We start from the raw sequence: 25,441 nt of genomic DNA on the forward strand, positions 1-25,441 counted from the left end.
AGGACCTTCTCATACTGACATGTTACGACATATAGTTTCGTCATTTTATTGAACGAGTGAGGATCAACAGGCAGCCCACAACTCTGCAACTCAACCATAAAGGTTTCAGTCTTCTGTACATTTCTTTCTGTAACATAACAATGGAGGAGAGGGAACGATGCAGCCCTTTTGGCAGCAGCGCTCTGTAGTTTCTTGTAGTATTGCTCGGCTTGAAAAGTACCGCGAGCTTTTACAATCAAGTCCAGTCTTGCTGCATGATCCCATGATGACAATCCAATAGAGTTGCATGAATCCATCCAAGAGAAAATCTGGAGCACAATGTAACTTTGTTTAGCCGTGAAAACCTTGTACCCCCAACTTCATGTCATTCATCAATTTTACCCATCTGATATTTATCCATCCGTTGATTTTCTCGTATACTACATGACTATTTCTGCAGCATGAATCTCAACGCAAATAAACTATCTTGATAAAGCATATGTCTACATGGGCTAGTAGAAATTTCCGTTCTGCACTGGTTTGGTTTTACCAAACTTTGAATTACAGGAAGTCTTATGCGTTGTGAATTGCGATGGATTATCCTGCTTGACACTCTGTGTATCGTCTCAAGGCAACGATCCACACTCCTGACTCGTAATGCGGAGTGAGGGTTCTGTTGGGGACTTACAGGGAACAGTAAATTTTTAGGATTCAATGGGAATTTCATGAGGAAGAAGAGTGAAGGTTCTGTTGGGGACTTACAGGGAACAGTTTCACGAGGAAGGGGGCAAGTTCCATTTGGTGACACGCGACAGTTTGAAGAGCGGAAACAGTTTAAAAACCCGCCAAGTCTTCCGTTGGAGCGGAATCCACTCCCTCACCTAGCTCATGCCGCCATGCCTGCCGGCCGGCCGCTCGCCGAACCGATAGGCTAGCCAAGTAGCTGCCATGCGCTCGGGTCGCCCGCCCGCAAACGGCTTCGCTCCCCACGTCGGCGGAGTCCAGTCCGGCTCGTGCCCTCGGCAGTCCGCAGGAAATAAATTCCATGCAACACTATCTAAGATGGCCGTCACTTATCCTTAATGTAAATCTCAAAACGATAAATCTCACGTGAATAAAAAATTATCGTACATGCTTATTCGTATCAATAATAAGTAACGAACATTTAGATAATTCTAATGAGGATATATATACAGTGCCGCTACATCGCCGCCGGCAGTCTTGAGTCCTCACCACCCAAATCGGCAGCCCCGCACGCCGTCTAGCTCGCCAACCCCACAGCTCACCGTCCCCGAAGCCCCCCACGGCTCGTGTGCTCACTGCTCACGCGCGCAGCCACCCAGTAGTGCCCGGCTGCCTCCGGATCGGCACAACAAAACCTAAGGAATCGAAAGCCTCCTCCGTCCAGCCGCGATGGATGGATGGATGGATGGATGGATCAGAGGCACGGAAGTTCTAACACGATTTCACATCAAAGGCCACGTCCTATTACTCCACGCCAGGCATGGCGCATCCACTGGTCTCCATGAGGACGAAGAAGAGCTCAGATTACAACTCACAGGCCATCAGTGTCTCTAGCTCGATTTAGCGATGCATCTTATCTTCCAGATATCTTACCGCTACATTCTCTACATACAATCCTACTTACTAATTGCTGCAACAGCACAAATAGGGGTAACACAGCTGACCTAGGATGAACGCTAGCTACACAGTGTACGAGAGATGTACACAGATGCAGATATGTGGCGGTGGCTTTCATATACAGGCACCGAGGGAATAGAAGTCGCATCCCAGATCATCGCTGAAGGAAGCATCATCCTTTTCCTGCACGTGAATTAAGACTACGGTCAGATGAATCAGCTATATTACTGGGATGAGCAGAGCAGATACTTCTTTTGAAATAAGATGGATGCTGTGGAAACGAATTGGAAGGGAAAAAAAATCTCCGTACCACTTTGATTATGGAATTGAGAAGACCATCGAAGCTGCAGCTACTAGAACTAAGCTCACTCTGGAGCTTAGGAAAGCTCAAATCAGGCGCATTCTTTGGCGTCAGAAAATCTCCTGAAATGAACATGTCAATCTTCGTTTGTGGAGCAGATGTTGAAGCACTTGCACCTGTCTGTCCAATCATTCTGGCACCAAGGCTGTCATTATTCAGTGTTTGGCTCACTGGATCATGAGATCCTATATTACTTGGCAGTTGAGAGCTCGGTAAAGAACTCCATACAAACTTTGAGTCCAGAAGATTGTCTGCATTACTTCCAGCCGTGTTCTGCCTCAAACTGCTTACACCTCCAAAATTCAGGTGCTTGGAGTTTTGCTCGCTATCCGGGGGTAAAAGTATCGTGCTACAGAAAGGGCTAACTCCCACTTTGTTGTCTCTTGCTACCCTCAGGTCATTTGGGGGACAAATATGTGTGGCCCCAGAGGATGCAGCACCCAACTTGGCTACATTATTACTGCCGAATAAGCAATTTATAGGCAACCCACTGGTAGAAAACGCAGATAAGGGAAGACAACTCTGCTGGGATACACGAGAATCCATCAGACTGGAGGAAACTCCAACATTGCCTTCAAGATGTTCTGAACTTGCAGACGAAGTTTTAATTGACGGCTGGATAACAACTTGGAGTGTGCCAGGTGCACCATTAGCCAGGCCATTCCCAGAAAGGATAGTAGACAGATCGTCGGTTTCTTCATGCATCCACTTTTGTGGCAGCTGGGCCTGCCCAACTGAAGTTGTCAAACCTTGTGCTAAATTTCCTTGTCGGTTACTTGGTAAGCTAAGGTGGTATTTATTTGCATCACCAATGGAATGACTTATTGTGGAATTGCCACTTGCAATCTGAATTGGCCTGGAAGCAATCATCCCTTGAATCCTAAATGATGTTGGATTATTTCTATTTAACAACCCTTGTGGACTAAAAGATGACAGAGCTTCTGAAGAGGTAAAAGCTTGATAACCCTGGAGTCCTTCAAATGCGCCCATGCGCATAAAGGGGTCACTACCTCCCAAAGCAGCAACGATGCTAGCTTGTTGCGATGCCACAGCACTTAGCCGTTTGAGGTAGAGTCTGTACTTCTGCATTGTACACAAAGCAAACGGTTTAGACATGTTTATTTACACATAGCTCCCATTTAGTTTGTTTCAGCATTTGATATGTAGAATAACAAGAGGACTTATTTTAGATTCAACATAAACCTGCTTGCTAAGTACTATTCAGTCTCAGCATGTGTTGTACAGTAGACTGAATAGACTGCTACACAACAAAAACTGCGGCCTTTCATCCCCATTTAACAGATTATTCGTTTACTTGTTACAGGATCCTTTCCAGGAACTAAAAAAACAAAGTATTCCGAGGAAAATATGCACTTGATGTTATGAACGCCCACTATAGTACGCTAAAAACTTAAGGATGTTTCTCGGTTAACTAGTGTGGTGATTGTGGATTCCTTTTAAGTTCATCTGTAATATCAAACAGTGAGCAAACTATTTACCAGTACTTTTTCACTCTGACAACTCCATGAAATCTGCATAATATTTTCCCAGGGCCTAATGCTACAAAAAGTAAAAGTTAAGCTACACATCTTTGGAACATAAAATTTAATAGCATATTTATTACACATACTGCTGAGACACAGTACATATTTAAGCGTTGCAACTCTTGGGATTACCAGTACTTGCTAAACTGAACAAAGTGAGATAAGTGCCTTGCCTGTAGGTGACTTGCGACATTTTCCCTGGTGAGTTTCTCAACATTCATGAGCTCAAGTATCCTCTTTGGCACAGCTTCTGTATCAACAGAAAAGATTAGGTTGTAAAATGAGCACTGTAAAATCTTAATAGCAGCAAGTAGAAAAACAGTGGGCTGTACTTACTGTCGATTCCAAGATGGTTAACAGCAGCAACAAATTTTCGGTGTAGTTCTACCGACCAAACAACCCTTGGTTTCTTTGGAGCTGAAGGGTCATCATTCTCTTGACCATTACTCTCCTCGCCTTCATCTTCCTCTTCACTATGGTATTCTTTCCTCTTCTTGCTGGGCCTCCCACTTTGGTCAGGTGACCCACATGTAATTTGGCTGTGCACATAATCAAAATCCGCATTTGCTGGCTTATTGCACTCCTCATAGGGATCAATATTGGCACGTTCACAGTTACTGAATTTCCTTCTGACAACATGCTGCCAGATATTCCTAAGCTCTTCAAGTCGAACAGGTTTTAAGAGATAGTCACAGGCACCATGAGTTATACCCTTCATTACAGTTTTTGTCTCTCCATTCACCGATAGCACTGCATGGAAATCATTGGCTAACATTCACATTTTTGCCTTCATCTAATATAATGGTGTAAACACAGAGCTTAAGATTTGCCATAGTACATTGATACTTTGTAGATACAAGAATATCCTTAAATAAAGGGTGCATATTGCTATAAAAAACAGTGAGAGTCGACCACCAGTAAGATAGACAGCACGTTGGACTTACTCAAGACAGGGAGGTCCATTTCAAGCCCCACAAGCTCAAGAAGCTTAAAGCCATCCATGTCTGGCATGTGGACATCACTGATAACTAGATCAAACATGTCCCTGTTTTCCCTTAGCATCCTCAGGGCGATAACAGCCTGATTCGTTGTTGTCACTGCAAATACAAAACAAATTCCTCTTACAGGTGAGTAACTGTAAACGCTAGACGAAACATCCTGTACATATTGCATGACAAAACCAATTAACTTGTACTAAAGCCCGAAATAATGGAGCATTCATTTAAATGGTGATAGCGAAGTCATAAATTCAGTGTGATATATTTAGATGTAGACAACTCTGTAGCTACAACACCAGCATTTTTATTTTTATTGCCTGCCCTGGATGCAGATAATTTGAAAAAACTTTGAAAACAGAACATAGACCAACCCAGAACCAGAAAAATAGCAGGCTGCAAAATAAAATCACAGCCCTGAGATGCAGAGATCCTTACCATGATACTGGCAGCGCCGCAGGAGGGTCTCAAGCACCTTGAGACACACAGGGTCGTCGTCCACGGCGAGGACCCGCATGCCGACCGGGAACTGGTCCCTCACCCTCCTCACCGCACTACTCCTCTCCTCAGACCTCATGCCAACCTCCAAACGAACCGCCCCAACTTGAGCCAATTCACAGCAAGAAGCCAAGAAACCAGTGCAAGAACAGGCTACAGTCCTGTTCCCAACCGAGGATCAATTGAACCAGTTGGTGCTAGAAGCAAAGCCAACAACACAACTTGTTGGTGGCACTAGTCCAATCAAGGAATCGGGAGCCCAATTGAGCCAATTGCAAGAGGCTAGCACCGGCAGCACCTACAAGGAGCAGGATGTGGACAGGGAAGAAGATGACTTCAAGGCCTCCCAATCCCCAGCAAGGAAAAGAAAGCAGAGAAAGGGGGGAAGACAAACAGAACCAACCTACTACCCAGCTATAGCTGAAAAGAGAAAAGGGAAGCAGGATGGAAAGAAGCAGCTGGTGGATTTGGACTAAGGAAGGCAGAGAGATAGGTGGGGATGCAGCAGCTTCAGGACCAAACCCGCCACAACATCATTATTGAAGCAAAGATGTGGGAAAGCAAAAGGGGGGTTGGAAGTTGGAGGCGGCTGGAGGCCAAAAGAGATGGGCAGGGAAAGCAGAGATGGTGACTGTTCCAGATGGCCAGGCACATGAATCACACAAGCAAAGCTCACCAGCACGTCTCCCTCCTCTCCACCACTGCTCACCACAGCAAGAACACGAGAAAGAGATTGCTAGCTACTTGAAGGGAGCAAGAATAATGAAAAAAAATTCTCTGGTTCCTCTGGTTGGGGAGGGAGAAGGTGGGGAGGGAATGTCTGAGGGGGCACGGGCATCCTCAAATGGTGGTGGCAAGCATACAACAGAAGTGGGCCCCGCTCATCCACAAGCAACAACTGATAATTACAGGCGAGAATAGATCCTCCGTAGTGCACGACTAAGAGATACCAGCTATCTGTATTTTGCATGTAATCCATGCCTCTAGTGTTACCACCAGTAAAAGTTCTCTCTCTTAGGGTGTTTTTCTCTTTTTTTTTCAACTAAACTGGTAGAGAGCTGTCTATGATATTAATGAAAAGAAAAGCTCGATAGAATGATTTGCTATGTTTATTAAGGAAAAATAATGGATATACTACCTAACTAAATTAGGCAATGTAACGTAAAAATATTGTATATATATATATATACTGTATGTATATTCTGCAGCTATGCTCACTGTAGTTCATGTCTACGCACATCTTACAAGTTGTAACTCACAGTGTTTCGAGTTGTAACTAGGAATATGCGCAGTGCGAATAACAAATTATAACTCGTAGTATTAGCTTCTCGTGTTGCAATTATGTATTTATGGATGTGAAGTTGTAAACTGATCTATCTAACAAATTGTAACTCACAGTGTTTCGGGTTGTAACTGGGAGATGTGCGCAGTGCAAATAACAAGTTTTAACTCACAGTATTAGCTTCTCGTGTTGCAATTATGTATTTATGGATGTGAAGTTGTAAACTGGTCTACCTAACAAGTTGTAACTCACAGTGTTTCGGGTTGTAACTAGGGGATGTGCGCAGTGCGAATAACAAGTTGTAACTCACAGTGTTAGCTTCTCGTGTTGCAATTATGTATTTCTGGACGTGAAGTTGTAATTGTTCTACATAACAAGTTATAACTCATAGTATTTCGGATTGTAACTGGCGGATGTGCATACTATGCGCAGAATAACCCTGCGCTGTGCGCTGGCCGGTCACGCATGCCCCAGCCAAACCAGCCTCCCTCCCTGCGCACACCCCCGACCGAGCCTACCTCCCTCCCACACGTCGTCGATCGAGCCGACCTTCCTCTCGTGCACCTCGACCGCTCCAACGTGTGCCCAACCGAATCCACCTTGAATCAGCCTCGCACATCACTACCTCCGACCCAAAATTGGTCGACGGTGCTGTCCTACAAAATCCAACTGATGCCTTGATCTCGAACCCCAAAATCCCTAAAAATCACGGCGGTGGCCAACCCTCAAACCCCAAATTGACACAGTCGACATCTCCGAACCACAACTATGGCCCCCCAATCTCAAATTCACAACTGATACTTGACCTCAACGCTGCCGACCATGCTGAATTTCGAAGAACCAAGGCCAATAAGGTCATCCGCGTCCCAAGCATCCCCGATCGCAACTACTACAACAACACCCTATGCAAATCCTGGTGTTGCTACAATCATATCCATAATGATCACACCGGTGGCGCATACAGCAGTGCATGATCCCTCGCACCACCAATATCTCAATACGCCGCCGGTTGCGATCTCTCCAATCGTCATGGAGACACCTCTAGTTGAAAAGAGTTACGTCCATGTAAATCACTAGGTTGTGCTTTGTGCTATACTGCATTTACAACTTGTTTTGTAGTTGTGGTTGAGAAACAACCGAGTTACAACATACTCAACAACATAGTTGCAACACGGTATGCGCTTTAATTACGATATGCATTATCGTGACAATACTAATTGTAATTTAGTAGACACTCTAGTTATAATATGCTGAACACTAGAATTACAACATGTGAACAAATATAGTTACAACATATTATACACTCTAGGTATAACATGACAGACACTCTAATTTTAATATGCTGAATACTACAGTTATATCATAGTAGACAATCTAATTACAACGTGCTGAACAATACAGTTGCAACATTACCGATTACAATTGATTGATAATATTTTTTTAGGTGTCTGAATCCACATGCCTAATGGTTTTGGATGTATATATACCACAAGAAGGTATAACTTTTGATGACCTAAAACAAGTATATACATTCTACTGTGATTACGCACAGCTGCAACATCAGGAGGTAAAAAAAACTTACTGAGGCAGTGTGGTATGTTTACAACAAACACGGTTTTGTTTTGGACGGGCGGGAATACTACAGAAGCAGTGATGAGTTGTGACTACGTACGCATGCATAGGTAGCACGGTTAGCAGTAACTAGATGATGCGTGCACTGTCTGGCCCACAGTGGAAACGCGTAAGTCGTCGTGCTCGTGCGGCATGGTACTGTAGCTGGGATCCCGGTTACACGGCCGCGTGCTTTTTTAAAAAAAATCGAAAAGAGCAGCCCACGAGCATGTTTGTCCAAAAAAAATTATAGACGAGGTTGTTATTTAGTAGTTGGTAGGACTTTAGCTCTAACATTTTTTAAGTTAAGTATTCTAACTCTAAAAATTTATAAGCTAAAGCTCTGAATATACTAAAAATACTTAGATGAGTTATTTTATTTTTATTTTAGTTTAAAAATAGATATTTAAATTATTTTTAACTTAACATATAAATGTAAGATCTGATATGAAGTTTAAAGCTAGAGTTTTGCTAAATATGATCTTAGCTTTTGTAGGAACACAGCGCTAGAACACCTTATTAGAAGATAATAGATTTTTGTTTTTGTTTTGGCCACCATCTTTTCTGTTTTTAGCTCTTCGGATTTTTTCAATTTTAATATAATAGACAGCTTTCTCATCAAATGATCTCGAGTTGGTAAACTCACTTATTTGGCCACACGTACGCAGATCAAGTGATCTCTCTCGATCGAGGGTTTGCATGCTCGGCGGGCTACACAGCTCATGAAATGCCGGTTAAATGCGACCGAGCATTTAACGGGGCCATTAAAGGCGTGATACGGCTCAGCAACGATTGGAGCCGTCGGGATCGGCCACGATCACGTATTCACTGGCTCTCGGCCCGCCGTTAGAACATGCCAACATCATATTTATTTCATTTCATTTTTTGTCTAATTTATCTTTCGTTTTTATTCTTTTTATTTTTTTCTCATCTCTAACAGTTTTATTTTTAAAAAATTTGTGAAGAAAAAGATGAAAAAATCTTGTTAAAAAAATAGTATTGAGAATTCTTTCGTAACTTCGTAACGAGAACAACGAGTAAAATTATTAAAACGCTAAAAGAAATAAAAATTCTTTCAGAAAATATTCTTGTTTACGAAAAGACTCGAGATAGTTTTTCACTTCCCGCGCTTGCGCCACCGCGCGCCTTCCTCGCCGGATCCGTGGCCACACAGGTGGAGACCGTACGGGAGATTCGGGGGGGGGGGGGGGGGCGCTTCTGTTTTCGCAGGACGGGGAACGCCGTAGTAGCCATTGATTGGTTCCTGGCACGGGGATTGCTTCCGCCCGCTTTCCGGCAACAGGTGGGGCTCCCCGGGTCTCATCTCGGCCGTTGGTAGCGCGGCGTTGCGACCCATCACGGCCGTTGAATTTACTACTAGTTCTCTGGCGTTCGGTGTGCATCTCCTAGTGAAACTTGTAATCCCTTTCCAAAAAGGAAACTTTGTGGGTTAAAAGGTTCGCACAGTGTGAAAACTGTAGCCATAGATTTTCTAAAACAATACTGCCTCCAGTAAAAAATATTTGGCGTTTTGTTTTGTATAACGTATGATCTTTGATATGTAACTTTAATTATTATTTTTAACTAGAATATGTTTATAAAATTCAATAAGTTACAACATTATGAAAGTATTTTTCAAGGCAATATACACATATAATTTTCATTCTATGAAACTAAATATTTAAAAAATTATTGATTAAAAATTTAAAATTTAACTAGATCTGATACAAAACGTTATACATTTACGTAACTTGGAGTTTCAATTACAATAAAAATCAAACGATCATATTTATAGTTTGGACCATATTTATATGTCCAAAATAAATTAAGTTCGCTCTTCTTCTGTCTTGAACCCGTCCTGCTCCGCTGAAAATCTGCACATCCACCGCCTGCCTGATTCACAAACGAGGCTTTTTCCATTGATCCCTGTTGAGTAGTCGCATGGCTACGTTGGTGACGTCACACGATGTCCTGCTTCTGCCATGACACCTTGCTATGCTAGCTGGGCAGATACTCGTCAGTTTTTTTCCATGGCCAAATACTATGGTCCTCAGATGTTACTGCAGCTCATGGAGTATTGACTCCGCTTACTGTTGATTGTACTAGTGCAGTCAATTCCAGCTGCCAGCATTCCTTCTCAATTTGAACACAAGGAACAATTTGATATCAGCATATATACATTCGCACCGGACGTGTATATATAATTTTATATTACCTCTCCTTCGAGTAGCTAGAGGCCTAGAGCTCTTGTGTAAGTGTGGGGATAGAACATGAAATTTTCCGATACTTATTTGTGCTTATTTGGTAATAAATTTATCAAAATTATTTATTTATATTGATATTCGTACTTGATGGGTAGGTAAGAATAATTACAGGATGGATGAGAAAAATTAAGAGGTGGATAGAGCCACTTCGAAGGGATAGATGATTGTGATAAGCCTCTTGCCCACGGGCATGCGGCTTTGCATTTCTCGGAAATTTTGCAACTTGTGGAAAAATCTTGGCGATCCGCTACCTACCCTCCATTCTCGACACACCCAGCTCTTTTGCGATTTCGCTAAAGGAGCATATACTACCAGCGGTCCAAAATTTCTAACAAAAAGTTGTGACTGAAGAAATATCACTACTATAAACCTAACGTTGTTTGTGTATAGTACTAGAATTCGAGATGTTGTGTAGCTGGAGGTAAATTTAAGTCCCACTGCCACGTACGCGAGACTGGATTACACGTGGCAGAGGTATCGATTTTTTACCAGCTAGTCAGCTATGGAGTTAGCCTTTCTGAATGTTTTACTGTTCTTCGATCGTCAGTAAAAAGTTATGGAATCAGTAGCTCCAGGCACCCTTTCTTTGTCCATGGCTTTGCCGACGAATGATATCGCTCTCATGAATATAGTTTGGAGAAAATGAAGGGTGAGCAAATAAACCATTTCATCTCCTTGCTTAATTTGTGTTTAGGACTTCTATTTGCAACTGTTGAGAATTAATTTAGAGCAATAAATTCTTCCAATTAAAGCACTGCAGTGGTAGTACTAAACTGATTTCCTGATGAGGTCCAAGAGGCTAATTATGTGCATCGTTATGTATATGGATTTTATGTTGGGTCCATAAACTTTATGAGTGCGTGGGGGCCGGGATAGTACGTAGAGGAGCGGTAGTTATCATCAATCGATTGTTAGTTAAAATTTTCTTGTGTTGGTTCATTTAGTTGTATATGTACTCCATATATTTGAATCATATCCCTTAATTTGCTTGTTTTTAACAAAAGATTAGGAGCTTTGATGGTCACTTAAAAAGTAGGTGGGCACCCGGCCGGGTTTGAGCTCTGACGGTGTGGCGCTAGACAAGCGACGTCAACCGATCTTTTTTTTTAATGTATTGAGCATCATCGTCTGAAAATATTCTAGATATGGGTATAATTTGCTATGTTTGACAAATATATGGTAACAAAATTTAGTAGTGGAAGTTGCTACTACTATACAAAAGATTATCAGTGCCGGTTTAAAAACATCATCAGTGGTGGCTCAAAAAAGATCTATGAATATCAATACTTGTTTGTAAATCGGCATTGTTACCATTTTCTAGAAAAAAAAGAAAAGAAAATTCTATTGGAAACTAGCCAGCTCGATGCATGGAGCTGGAGCTACCCTCGTTCTAATCATCTGCTCACATAGCACAAATATTTGCAGAAATTAAACATTCTCACAAAGCAAATATTCAACCCATTTCTTCACAATTTACTGGATCAACAAGAACATTTGCAGAAGATGTCATACACGACAAGCACCGATGCGAGTGAATTTGTGGCCCTACTCCACTCATCCATTCCCATCAGTAATCCTAAATGAGGAGAGAGGGAAAGGGGATTAATTTCATAATACAATTGAATATGGAACAAAAACGAATCCAAACATAAACTTAAGTATACCATCGAAGGGAATTACTACTAAGCTTTTCCTGCATGAGCATACCATCAGATAGAAGAAGTGCACGGTCGGACTCAATAAATAACACAGCAGTCACCTTGCTCTCACCATCAAAACAGCCCGTAAACCCTGATGTCGACATTCTGCGCATCGCCGACCCGCGTGAGCAGTGCTAGCTCATCGTCATTGTCCACCTCCCTAAGCCTAACTTACTCGGCCACCTCTTGTGCCACATCACGAAGCTCAGTCGCAGGTGTCGTTCTTGACACAGACCAATAGGTGTAGCAGTGGAACTTGAGTTTTGGCACTAGGAGGAGCAACCTACGATGGCACTAGGAGGAGCAGTCGGTGGCGGCAAAGAAGTTGGCAGCAGTAGGAGGAGCAGTCGCCCAGATCTGATAGGAAGAAGGAGTAGATAAGGCTAAGAGAAGACTTGTATGCGATGAGGGAGGAGCATATAAGCCCAATTATGATAGGGGAAGAGGGAGGAGCAGATAAGCCCAACACCGTGAGCTCAAGACTTGATATGATATGGGGATTTGAGAGTTGTTTATTTTACCTCAGTAAACTTTTGAGTTCGACTCAAAGAGTGCTGATTCGAGTAACCAACCGGCACTGATAAAAAGTTATCAGTGTTGGCCCATATTTATGAATTGGAACCGGTACTAATAATGAGTATCAGTGCCATTTTAATCTGATTCAATTTTTGATCGAGCTCGGAATATTATGAACCGACATTGATACTTCATCAGTATCGTTTTGTGCTAACCAACACTGATGGAGCGGCTCATATGACCTGTTCTGCTGTAATGTGCGTTTTTGCCACCAAGTGATTTCCAAAACATCAATTCTCCGGACCTTAATTAGGGAGTAAGTACTGATCAATACACCAGGTGGTAACATGGAATTAAATTTGCCTCCTGACATCACTCGGCTTATGTGCCGTCGTGATTGCATTATGAAGCAATTTAATTACTCGACATATATAAATGTAGTTTGTAGGACCAGTTCGATCGATCGCCCTCTCATTTGCGATAGCTCGATCTCCATGTCCCAGATCAACTAGCAGTCACACATCGTAGATGCGAAGTAGCCAATGAACGGCATGCATGCATCCATGAATGTGGTGGTACGTACGTTGCGATCAGTAAATGCATCACTAGCACACGTACTTACTCGTAAACATCAATGGGTTTTAAGGACGATCCCTCAACGAAATCGATCATTATCCAAATCAAATCGTTTCTGCAATATGTGTCCATACAGACATATATTCCCTGACTTAATTTTAAGAGCAAACTTAATAAAACCACATGTACGCATGTACGTTGACATAACCATAAGGTACGGAGATCTATTAAGTGCCACGCTTAAAGAGGTTATACAGATATATACTCCAAAGCTAATGTCAGTTAAACATATTTGCTTGTACATTACACTGATGTGGTTAGAGTTTTTGCTACATTATTGCAGGCATGGTTTTTGTTTTCTCTCTACGGTGACACGCAAAGCTAATGTCAGTTGTTGTCCAATGATCGATCCAATTGGTAGCTAGGAACCAACTGCACGGTTGCAGCTCCCGTTTTAGGATGCATAATATACACAGAGTCGCTCAACCAATTAACGTAAAGTAAATGCGCGTAGCTAGCCAACAACAGTAATAGATCCAGAGAATTTTCATTATGTGTGTAGGAGTGTACCAAAATATTACACACTAGAATGTAATCGATCCAATAACCAGCCGTATATATAAATGATTTGTACAGACGGTTCTAATAATGAACTTCAAAAACTGTTTGTATAAATTTGATTTGTATAGATTTTTTTCTACAGACGGTTAAAAAAAATACCCCATATGAAATTTTTGAATTGTATGTATAAATTATTTTTCTACTAGTGAGTTGATCCCCACTAACACTAGCAAAGTTCCACCGGCTGCGCCACTGGCCAGCAGTTGGATCGATCGCAATACAGACGCTCGCGCTCAAACTTAAACTTAATTAAATAAACAAACACATCCTACATATGGTAGCAGGCACCATTATTTGAAAAGTAGGAATTTAACAAGAATTTAACAATCTAGATTTCGAACGGGGCATAGGCTAAAGAAAAATTCGCGACTCACTGCATGGCGTAGATAGTGAGAGTGGATTTCTCGATCAGGCAAACCCTGATGCCCGCGCATGCATGGGTGCACTCGACCCTCGTCAAGTATTCGTACAATCGCAGCTTGCATTCAAAAAATCAATTCCGTACGTCTCTGACCTAGCTACCTGATTGTTTGGAAGACATTTAAACTTTACATGCAGCATGTGAAAGAGATGCGAAAAAATTACATCGATGCATCTCTGTGCTGCTTGACCGTGCAGCAAATATGTACCAGCTAGTATATATATCCCGGTGCAAGCAGTGTATGTGCAGTATAATTAAACTATGCCGCGTGTAGCTAAGTCACACACGTACACATATATACGAGCGTACTCGATCGATCAGTAAATGCGCGTACGGTACGTAGCACCGGCATATTACTTGATATCGTTACGTACACAGCGTAATTCAGTTAGTTGAGGATGTGGCTCTACTTGACATGATATCGTTACGTATTATAGGATCGAGTGCGAGTATGTAGCGAAACGCGTGCATCGATGCAACAAGTCACGACTCACGAGACGGAAGAAGCCATCGTGCATGCATCTCTGTGTAGTACGTTTTTAGTAATATATATTAAAGGATTGTTTGTCACGGCTCTCAGCTTTCTGATTTAAAATCTACTAAACAGTAGTTTTTAGTTTTTTAAATAAAATTTGTTGAAATAATTATTTGAAATAAACTAGAAGTCGAAGAACTGAAAAATAATTTCACCTAATTCACTTATAAAAAATCACTCTTTGCAAAAATTTAAATCAGACATAAATCTAACAAACAAAAGCTAACTCTATTTATGACTCGAGTGAGTACGTTACGCAAATGTATGACGGCAGCGAGTAGCTAGGTAGCAAGCAGTGGGTGAAGCCATTTCGTAAGACCGTGTAACACGCATATACTCGCCAGATGTCAACTATGTCCTGCAGTAGCAGTAACAATTGACATCCGACGCATCCATCACTGCAAATAAATTATTTACCGTCCCTGTACGTGGGCACATATATGTATGCGTACATCACCCGGATGTTCTCGTCAAGTGCATGAATGTTTGCCGGGCCCGGTCCCGACGACAGCGCCCGCTGCGCCGCCTGCGAGCGCGCACAAGCGAGGAGAGCGACGTACGGCGGCCGGGATCGCAGCTCACATTCACGTCGTGTGCCGTTGTGCACGCACGGCCGGGCGACGTCGTGCCCGCGCGACACGGCACTATACTCTGTCGTGTATATCTCGGCGGCCGTAGCGATGATCCAAAATTCGAATGTTTTTGAGAAAAAATTCATTCCAAAGACAAGTAGACAAACGCGGAGGCCCTGCACCTCTGCCATCCGATGCCGCTCCCCCGTCGCTCCCCCACCGCCACTGTCACCGCCGCTCCGCCGCCAGCACTGCTGCCAAACTGAGGACGCCATCGTCATAGATCCTTGCTCTGTCCTGCACAAATAAAATGCAGGACACGAAGGCTACTGTCATAGAAACCGTTCGCGCCGCCGGTGGCTGCACGAGCTGTGGCTTGTTGCCGCCGCTTTCGCTCCTGCTCCCCTACTCCGCCTCCCGCTTCCTCTTGTTGCCCTCCACTATCGGGGCAGGGTCCACCCTTCGTCTCTTCGCTGCCGCGTTCCTGTCCTCCTACTTCAGCCACCTCGCTATTGTCCCCACATCCGTCACCTCCTTCTGCAGCCTCGTTCCCCGCACCCTCGGCCTCTTCACAAGCTCCGTCTCCTCATTACCCGCCTCACTCCACCTCTTCACCGCCTACGCCGCCGTATTGCCTGGCTCCTTTTCTCCTCCGGTTACCCCCAGTACACCCGCTACGTCGGATCCCACAGCCCCCGCGCTAGATCCCGTCAGCCCCGCGCCGCCTCCCTCTGCTTCTTCATCGCCTCGTTACGGTGGGGGAGGAGGGCCGACGGGTGTGGGAGAGGAGCGCCGGCTATGATAGGGGAGAGCGAGAGAGAGAATGAAGAGAGTCGGCGGAGAGTGAGAGAGAGAATGGAGAGAGCCCGACGGAGAGAACAAAGAGATAAGGGAGATAGAGCCGATAGACACGAACAGAGCCAAAACGATAGTGAAATAAAATCTCGGATCTAGAAGTAGTATCAGTGCCGTTTTTAATACTAACCAGTATTGATACTACTTATCAGTACCGGTTTTTGCCTGAATGGATGGGTGAATGTCTGGTTTCTTTATGAATCGACACTGATACGCTATCAGTGTTGGTTTTGGCCCACCCGATATTGATAAGCCGACACTTATAACTAGTTTTGTAGTAGTGTATGCCGGATCTCGTGGGATCCATCGATATATAACCTGGCCGGCCGTGCCGAGGGCACGATCTCTGAAGGCATATTTGTTTGCTGCCTGGTTGCCTGCAGAGGGGACACACCGCTGTGGTGCTTCAGTCGGCCGGTATAAGCAGCACCGGTCTGCCGGTGATCTTATATATATCTTGGCTCAGGCAGTGAATATGGATACTACATTATACAAATACACACATCAAGATCTACACATTGCATGTAGTATAGTACACTAATTACTGCATGTCCTCCAGGCAGTGGCGTATCCAGCAGGTGGTATGGTGGGCCATGTACCACTCTAAAATTTACACCAGTCGTTGAATTTTACTGTAGCTTTAATACTATAATTGGTATGTTAAATTAGATCACCTTTTATCTATAATTCTGGATTCGTTGCTGCCTCCGGCCATATGCATGCATTATTCCCCTGTGCTTCGAGATGGCAAGCATGTATGCTCCACTAGTATATAAATAGCTAAGTTGGATCGGATTCTGGACACCTCCAGTATTCGAAAACGGGGGAACCCCATATCCATTACCGAAAACACCTCCAGTATCTACGTCGTCGTTCGCTACTATCGCCATCACCATGCGTAGCACTTGAAGGTTTCAAGCTAGCAGTACACTACATACATGAACACCGTGCGAGAAACAACGATCGTCGATTCATGCATGATGGCGTGCGATCGACCAGCCAGCATGGGCACAACCCGATCTTTGTTGGATTCGTTGCATTTACTCCTCCCGCGCGCCATGCAAGTTCATTTAGAGGCGCGGCCGGGCAGGCGGGCACCCAAAATTACTTTCTTGGTTGCCGTTGTCAGGACCAAAGGACATTGGAGTATAGTATTAGATAGTCATCGTCCTCGGCACGTACGGCACAAACGCATGGATGCAGGCAGCGGTTGCTACTGCATGCGCTTATTTACAGTCACTACGTACGGCACGGCCGGGACCTGCCACGCTCGATCGTGCGTAGCATGCATGCATATATACACGTAACACTTGCATGCACAAGTATATATATGCTACTACCGTCCGGTATTGGATGGTTTATTAGGACAGTTTATTTATGTTAGAATCTATTTTAGAATGATAAATAAAAAGATATATAAAATAAGTAAGAGAATTAAATGATGTATGTATATTAGGTAGGAGAGATAGACAGATCGTACATGTATAAGAGCATGGGGAGTTACATTTCCTGTTGGTGCTCTACTTATATATAACTGCACGTGCAGATCCATCTATCATTAGCTTATGTAATGTGGCTGCATAGGAGTAGAGTATCCTAGCTGGCCGTCGGTGTCGTTTCCAAAGGCCCACGATTCGAACTATAATATACGAGTGTATGCGAAGTGCAATACCACCTACAAGCTAGATGCATGCATGCATCTTTTCTTGTGAGTGGACAGTGGTGGTGATGTGTAGTACTTAGTTTGGAATTGCAATTCATTCTCCATGTCTAGCTGGGTGCGTGTGGAACTGTGGTTGTCCTTCTGTCGTTTAAAAGAAGAGCTCTGACGTCAGACTTGGTCTAGTACGTGTTTGCTAAAATCTGCAACTTTTGATCATGTCATATACATAGAACATATATAGTCACTCGCTGTCTTATTGATCACATGTATCACACTAAAAAAACTATTTTTTAAAACACCTAAGATAACTTTTTACAGATGATTTATTTGAAAAACTGTTTGAATAGTTGACGAGGGTCTCCTACGGTTACAGATTGCCTGTGAAAATTTAATCCTACGGTTACGACCGCTTGTGAAAATAAATATTTACATACGGTTTTTTATATGAACCACCTATAATAATAGATGATTTTTAATCGCTTATGAAAATAGTCATTTTTATTGCCCTAGAAACGATCATCCATTAAAAATTTTATAACTTTTTTATACGAAGTCAGATGAGGAAAACAATCTATATGAAAATTGTAGCCCTCGACGAGATCTACAACCTTTTAGTTGATTTTTTTTTATTTGAAGTCATTTAGAGGTACAAATAATTGTTTTAAATTTCAAACGATTATTTAGACATCTAAATGACTTCAAATGAAAAAAAATTCAACTAAAAAGTTGTAGATCTCGTCGAGGGCTAGAATTTTCATATAGAGTTTATCCTCATCCGACTTTATATGAAAAGTTATAAATTTTTTAAGATAAACTTTCACTCATTTCTACATGCGGTTCCTTATGTGAACCGATTATAATAATTGATGGTCATTTTTGTATGCAGTTAATTAGATGAATCACTTATGAAAATAGGTGATAAATTATCTTAAAGAATTCATAATTTTTTTCATACAAAATCGGATAAGTACAAGCTTTATATGAAAATTGTAACTCTCGACAAGATCTACAACTTTGTAGTTAAAAAGTTTTTCATTTAAAGTCATTTAAATACCCAAATAATCATTTGAAGTTTCGGATAGAAGATATTAAAAGAATCACCTATGCTAATATGGTTAGTAGTAGTTACGTGGTTAGATGGTGAGGAGTGTTCGCGTGAGCTGAGAAGTTTCGAGTTTGAGTGCAAAAACCACGTAACGCGTGTATTTCGTGCGAAAAAAAATGCGTGACTTGTGACTGGCGACCGTGGGGATGCCTAGTCGGTAAAAAAAATATTTTTTTTTGGGTCAAAAAATATCGATTCGGGGACCAATTATCATAGACGGTTCTTTAAACAGATCACCTGTGGAAACCTATTTTCACAGGCGGTTTATTAAGTGAATCGAGTGTAGTAATAGAATTCCACATACGGTCTTTTTTTATCTGTAAAAATCGTTCATTTCTACGGACCTTCGATCACAGACGGATACGTTAAGCGTGTATAAAAACGAGTTACCACCTGTCTTAAAAATAATTTTTTAATAGTGTAAGTTGGTTTCAAACTGTTGCAAAATGAGATAGCTGATCATCAGACTAGCATACGTATAAAGAATGCAAAACAGAAAGGCTGCAACAGTGCCACAAAACTATCCAAGAATATTTACTACGGCGCGTACCGTCCGAGGCATGCAGGAAATCGAAAGGCTGCAACTCATCTGCAGGAATTTTTTTTTGGGGAGGGTGGCATGCAGGAAATCGAACAATACGAGGCTGCTGGCATATGCATGCTTACGCCAGCTGCAGTACTACGCCAAGACTGTGGATGTATAGTGCATGCATGCAGATCGCACATGGAGTCGTGTTCGTGTCGCAGTGCGCGCGCGTGCTTGCTGGTCTGCTGCTGGGAGCTACTAGTAGTACGCACGGACCATGCGCTGCCCTTTACACGGAGATCCGCATCAGCGTGCAGAGAGATCGAACAGAGGCCAGTGCGTGCAGTACGCTGCTCGCGCGCACAGTCGTCGACCGGCCGGCCGGACGATGTAGCAAACGACCTTGGATGTTAGAGCAGCGGGACTGATCAGAGAGAGCAGCAGCAGGAGCGAGTTGTTTCTCGCAACCAATTTTAATCCCCCGTGCTTTTTTTTACTTCGTCGTTTACTGCGATCGTTTTGTTGTCTTTTGTGTGGTGTGGCAGCTGCTCAAGTAGTAAACGGCAGAGGCTTTTTTTATGTTAATCTAGTATACAATCAGGATGCACACGACTTACACACCACACTCACGTTCTACGCACATACGTGTTATAACCATACGTTAAAGGTATATTGAAGAAACTAATCACATCTTACTGAAAACCTGACATGAGCATCCAGCGTAGGGCTCGAACGCTCGTGGGCACGGAACGGCAGAGGCTTTCAGCGTGACTGAATTAGGAGGAGCGTACACTACAGCAGTAAACCCACACCTGCCGATCGGCCTGGTAAAGTGGTCAGAAGAGTGGAGGAGACCCGTCAGACCGGCCGGCCGATTGGTCTCGTTTCCTCTCCTCTCGCTCGGTCGATCAGCCACCTCATTCTCTTGCGCTGCACCCCAGCAAATCAGCCGCCGGCGCCGGGTAAGCACGCGCGCCCGTCCGGTTCCTCCCCGCAAGTCGCAGCACACCCGGTCGGTCGTTGACCCCCTGTCCCCCGCACGGGAGCGGTTTCATCTGAGGTAATGGTACGGTATGATTTCGTCGTTGACATAGGCGCCGTTGAAAATTGATATATCAACAGTTATGTCACGATACAGTTTCGTTAAAATATCTCCTTCTCCCTGCACACTGTAGTCAGACGCACATGCAAAAAGGCTCAATATTATAGGTAAAAAATTCTATACAATGATGCTATAAAACGTCTCCTCCTACAGCACCGTGTTAGCGGACGGTGCGAGGGCTGAAAGCTGAACCGAACGTTCACCACCAACCGCCGAGGAGGCCGGTTCTACCCAGCGCGGGACGAGTGTTGAGGGTAGAAGCCCAGGCCCAACGAGGCTTCCTTCTTCACAGCCCACAGGTACGGGCTGGGCCGTCAGCGCGGCCGAATCGGCTGGATCCAAAGCTGGACTAGATGCAATTGGGCCGGTTTGGCGTGGGAACCCAAGCATGCTACACGAGTCTCAACTGTCGCTGACTGAGGCTGAGAGACATCAGGCGTGTATCTGTGAAGGGGGCCTAGAAGGCTCAAGGCAGTTTCTGTCAGCTTACTGTGCACTATGTTGCAATCGATTAGAATCAATTCTTTTGCACAATGACTACATTACAAGTAGAAAAAATGAAGATGGAAAAAAAAGCAATGAGCTAGGAACAGGCTAATTTGTGGCATACACTAGACTCTCTTCATTCAGCTAACGGGTACAGTACCACTACTCTTGGCATCTCCAGCACATCGCAGCCACAAGTCTGTCTAATTTGAACTCATACGGATCAAAAGCTAGGTTGCTGCACTTCCTGAGCGCGTGGGCGGCATCAGACTCAACAAGGAACCGTTGCCGCTTGGGTGGCTCCCTCTGTTATTTCTGTTAACATGTATACGAGCAGCAACATGGTCATCTCTTTCCAAATCTCAAGCACTTGTTGTGTTTTACTTCGGTGATGCTCGACGAAGGAAGCATCTGGGGTGCCTTCGCTGCTTTATCTTTCGCGAGCTTCTCCATCGTGTTTATGAACTTCCGCAAGTGCCTGATGTATTCAGGATAAGTTTCCAGGTTGCAGTGACCGCCGCCTTTGATCCATAGAGGCTCGTACTTTTCCTTAGCCAGCTCCCACAGGCGCTTGCCATGAGAGAAGTCGACAATGTCATCGGTTGTGCCCTGCCATATGATTCAGCAAGTCCAGATCAAACAATAAAAACTACTTGAAAGTGACAATGCAGCATCTGAAAACTTATGGTTCCATGGGGCACGAGACATTATTCAAAAATGCACTTGAACACAATATGTGGAAACAGATTGAATGGAGTTCTGAATTGGGATCATAGGGGCGATAGTTCATGACTAGTCCGAGAGGTCTATGAAGCAAAGGACTAATCAATCGCACAGGCTCTCAAGTAACTCGAAACTGAAAATAAATGGCCATGGTATGCATGCATTAGCACACAAAAAGGCAAGCTATTACAATAATTTGTGAAGCAGCAAATCTACAGTACCTTGTTCATATAGTTGCAAGTCAAAACAAACATGGTACGGCAATTTACAAGAAATGCTAGAAAGTCAATATGTTGCTGATAGAGAGGTTAGTCAAATTGATTTATTTTTCTTCCTTTTCCAAAGCAACAGGTTCACAATGCTTGGAAAACGTGTTCAAGAGTTAGCACCTAGGGGCGTAGTAATATTCATAGTTAAGAATTCTCATTAGCCTCAGAGGTTGAGAAAACGTACTGTAATTCTTGTTTCTAAAAGGAACAAAATCATAAATTCTACAGAAGCATATCAGCATATGGAACATGAGGCAATACAGTGACCAACTGAAAAAAATGACTAGAGAAATAGAGGTCGGAAAGGAAAAGTTAAAATACTTCAAATCAAGAAAACTAGGTTAAAAGGCAACTCACATGTATGACCAACACAGGGCAGTCAACCTGCTTTATTTTGTCGATGTTCTGTAAACATGGAAAGTAACCAAATTAGGATGATAAGTGAACGCCGTTTCAGAACAGAAGGCAAATTGTCAAATTACAGTCCAGGCTTACCTTGAAGATATCAAACCAAAGCGTCACTTTCACTGGATAGAGAACCCGTATGCCGGAGAGTATACCACTGTGAAGGACAACCCCTCTTAATTTTTCCAAACGTGAGGCTAAATGCAATGTTGGTCCACTGCCAACTGATTGCCCATACAGGATTAAATCCTCTTGTTCTATCCCATAGTCCTTGTTTAAACAATCATAAACAGCCTCTATGTCATAGTACGTGTTGTACTCTGATGGCTGTTAGACCAGAAAAAATGATTCACAAACGAAACACAGTCAGTATCTATTCTAACCGGGAAAACAGATACAGCTAAGCGTAAGTAAATAGACAGGAACATGCCTACCATCATTTATTATGTTCTAAATCCAAGTGTCCATTGATTCACAAATCTATGTGTGACTTATTGGAACAAGCACACATGCTACTTTATTATTTGCTTGTCCGCACAAGTTCTTGAGTAGTCATCGATCACCTATAAGTCGAGGCTGATGGTCCCTTAATGTAACGCGTTTGGGTCTTTACCAAAAGGATGACTACAAGAACAAAGGTACCATCATGGTCTAGAATGGCAGAAAGCATAGGTGACCCCTTTTCTTTGTTTTTTTTGGGGGGGGGGGGGGGTGTGGGGGGGCATTGAACCGAAGGTAAAAATTGAAAGAGCTAGATGAGGCTAAGGAAGGTAAGAGTATGCAATAATTATTTGTTTTGAGAAAGGGTGCCCATACACCTATTGAAGAACATGGGGTTGATTACGCTAAAGGATAGGGAACAGTCCAATCCAACAGTTGCTACTAAGAGTCATTGCTGACAATGTGGCACAATCATACACAGGAGACATCATGATCTCAAAATAGAAAAAAAAAAAGAGAGGTGAGAATACGACGTGACAATCTAATCCGAAAAGACACTTAACGGCAAATTGAAGCAACAAGAGAACAACGGTTCAGCTCTTAAAATCACTTATGATTTCAGAAACTTACTTTTCCTGTAGAGGCACCATAGCCTGAATAATCATAGCTGCAAAAGAAAACCATGAAAACAGTTTTAGTCACATGTAATATACATATGTTAGTTGCATTTATTAAAGGAAAAAAAATGCTGGCATAGTTATCAACCATAACAGTACAAGTTTTGTTGATGTGAAGACAAGTCAGCATCCCATCAGATCAAGGTAACAACTATTCTTGTGGTGGGGAAACTTTTGTTCTTAAAGTCAAACAGTAGGCATCGACTAGATCACACCGCAATAGTTACATCCAATCCAAGTATCCAAATGCATATGAAACTTGGACCCGATGCAAAATTTCGCAGCAATATCCAGCAGATTTCTAAGGTCGACTGGAAATAATGCGCCAGAATAAGAACCAAGGGGCCTGGTGCTCTTTTGCTAAACAATAATTCAACAATAATCTGCAATCCTTTTTTTTTTCAGAATCACAACGACAAATGGCACAAAGATGAGCCTGATTCTCCAACATACAACACAAGTATGGCACAATTTTAGCAATATTGCCACAGTAGTACATTCTAACTATCTGTGTCAGAGTAATGGCCGGTAACTAACTGAAATTGCTGAGACCAAGAATAGCGGGGCACCCGGACCCGGTGCAGCATTTATCTGCATCAGAACAAGACCTGATACAGTGTAATAATTAAATCTGTTAAAAACACGGAATCGTCTTCACATTAACCTCACATGCCTCGTGCCTCTCCCAAGTAAATAATAAGAAACTATATGTTTTCCTATCCCAGACTCGAGAATAGGAGGTTCATAGATCAAACAGCTCCCATGCATAAATTAAAACGAGACATTGAAGCTGTCATTTTGTTCTTAACCGAAACAATTCAGGAAAGGAGTTATTAAACAAGAGAACTTGGATACACAACTTTACTGACCAAACAGTTAATTACTAACATGGAAGCTTATAATCAATTCCATAGCCAATTACACACTCAGAAAAATTATCGGGACCGTGGACAAAAATTCAACCCTGCCCAAAATCAGACCTCCCCAAAGTCAATTGCAAAGTCCCAAACACCACGAACTTGTTATTTAATATCAACTGGCTGACTAGCAAACAAGATACTTAAATTAAGAAATCCCCTTCGAACCAAAGCAGCATGTTCCCCAACGATCAAAATAACTCATATGGGATGTTATGAGGAAAACAAAGAACAGCCCGCCAAATCCACTCCGGCGAAAAAAAACTAGAAAAAGGCTTAAAATGCTTTAGAGAAAACGAACGGTAGCGAGGGCAGGGCGGTGCGGAGCTCTCGAACCTCATGATGTTGACGCGGAGGTGTGCCCGGAGCTCGAGGAAGAGCCCGAGCATCTGTCCGAGGTCAGCGGCGTTCCCGTGGGAGTAGAGCAGCGTGAGGTGCGCGGCGGGGTGGCGCCAGAAGGCTGCGACGACGCGCGTGCCGGCCCTGGTGGGCAGCGCGCGCACCTCGACGCCGGCGTCCGGCGACACCCCCGTCATCTGCAGTAGCCCGGCGCCGGAGGCGTCGTGGGCGGGCTGCACTTGGTACGTCGCCGGCTCCGGCGGGAAGAAGGCGAGCCGCGCCGCCACCGACGACGTGACGTTACCCATTCTACCCCTCCCCCTCCCCCAGCAGCATGAGCCTCGCCAGACGCCAATGGCCGGCCTGGCTAGCTGCTGCTGCCTATTCCGGGGGCGGACGGACGGCAGGACGGGTGGAGATGGAGCTCGCAACGTGAGGTGGTGGTGCTTGTTGCTTGCGGGCTCGTTTTTCCGCCCTTAAGAGGAGGCGCGTGGACGGTGCCTGATGACGAGGGGAACGATGCTGTTTTTTTTTTTAATGCACTACCGAAATGGTTTCCGGGCATCCACACCGTCTATTTTTACATTCAGATTCGTACACAGCATATGAAATTTAACACATGTACAGTGCACAGTGTGTGGTGTGATAAGCCACCTCACCCGCACACCATTTTAGAAAAACTTTGTTCGTTTTTGTTTTTTGAGCTTTTTCCTTTTTCTTTGCCTTTCTATTTTCTCAGTCCTCTCTCTCTAGATTGTACTGCGTTTGCTTGGATTTGTTGCATCTATTTTGCGTCTTCGTTTGTGGAAGGGAAGGC

The 25,441-nt window shown here is 43.4% G+C and overlaps 2 protein-coding genes across 2 annotated transcripts; both read right to left on the reverse strand.

Annotated features, from left to right (window-relative positions):
• Positions 1-1,443: 1,443 nt before the first annotated feature.
• On the reverse strand, positions 1,444-5,854 carry LOC133919994 (two-component response regulator ORR23-like). The gene is made up of 6 exons (XM_062364602.1): positions 4,959-5,854; positions 4,470-4,622; positions 3,862-4,275; positions 3,699-3,775; positions 1,931-3,064; positions 1,444-1,803 (listed from the first exon to the last, which is right to left on the reverse strand). Exons 1-6 carry the CDS (start codon positions 5,095-5,097, stop codon positions 1,735-1,737), a joined length of 1,986 nt encoding a protein of 661 aa, XP_062220586.1. The 5' UTR covers positions 5,098-5,854; the 3' UTR covers positions 1,444-1,734.
• A 14,983-nt stretch (positions 5,855-20,837) lies between these two features.
• On the reverse strand, positions 20,838-25,087 carry LOC133919995 (uncharacterized). The gene is made up of 5 exons (XM_062364604.1): positions 24,622-25,087; positions 23,322-23,358; positions 22,341-22,577; positions 22,203-22,250; positions 20,838-21,462 (listed from the first exon to the last, which is right to left on the reverse strand). The coding sequence occupies exons 1-5, from the start codon at positions 24,930-24,932 to the stop codon at positions 21,199-21,201; spliced, it is 897 nt and encodes a 298-aa protein (XP_062220588.1). The 5' UTR covers positions 24,933-25,087; the 3' UTR covers positions 20,838-21,198.
• Positions 25,088-25,441: the final 354 nt, after the last annotated feature.

This window comes from Phragmites australis, chromosome 5, assembly GCF_958298935.1.
Source record: "Phragmites australis chromosome 5, lpPhrAust1.1, whole genome shotgun sequence".
In the NCBI taxonomy this organism is placed as follows: domain Eukaryota; kingdom Viridiplantae; phylum Streptophyta; class Magnoliopsida; order Poales; family Poaceae; genus Phragmites; species Phragmites australis.

Excerpts from the sequence above, each read along its gene's own strand:
- LOC133919994 (XM_062364602.1), bottom strand. The coding sequence starts at position 5,097 with ATGAGGTCTGAGGAGAGGAGTAGTGCGGTGAGGAGGGTGAGGGACCAG. Across the intron at positions 4,276-4,469 it reads AATGGACCTCCCTGTCTTGA|TGCTATCGGTGAATGGAGAG; the intron begins GTAAGTCCAACG and ends ATTTCCATGCAG. Across the intron at positions 1,804-1,930 it reads TCAATTCCATAATCAAAGTG|GAAAAGGATGATGCTTCCTT; the intron begins GTACGGAGATTT and ends ATTCACGTGCAG.
- LOC133919995 (XM_062364604.1), bottom strand. The coding sequence starts at position 24,932 with ATGGGTAACGTCACGTCGTCGGTGGCGGCGCGGCTCGCCTTCTTCCCG. Across the intron at positions 22,578-23,321 it reads ATGGTGCCTCTACAGGAAAA|CCATCAGAGTACAACACGTA; the intron begins GTAAGTTTCTGA and ends CTGGTCTAACAG. Across the intron at positions 22,251-22,340 it reads TTTGGTTTGATATCTTCAAG|AACATCGACAAAATAAAGCA; the intron begins GTAAGCCTGGAC and ends CCATGTTTACAG.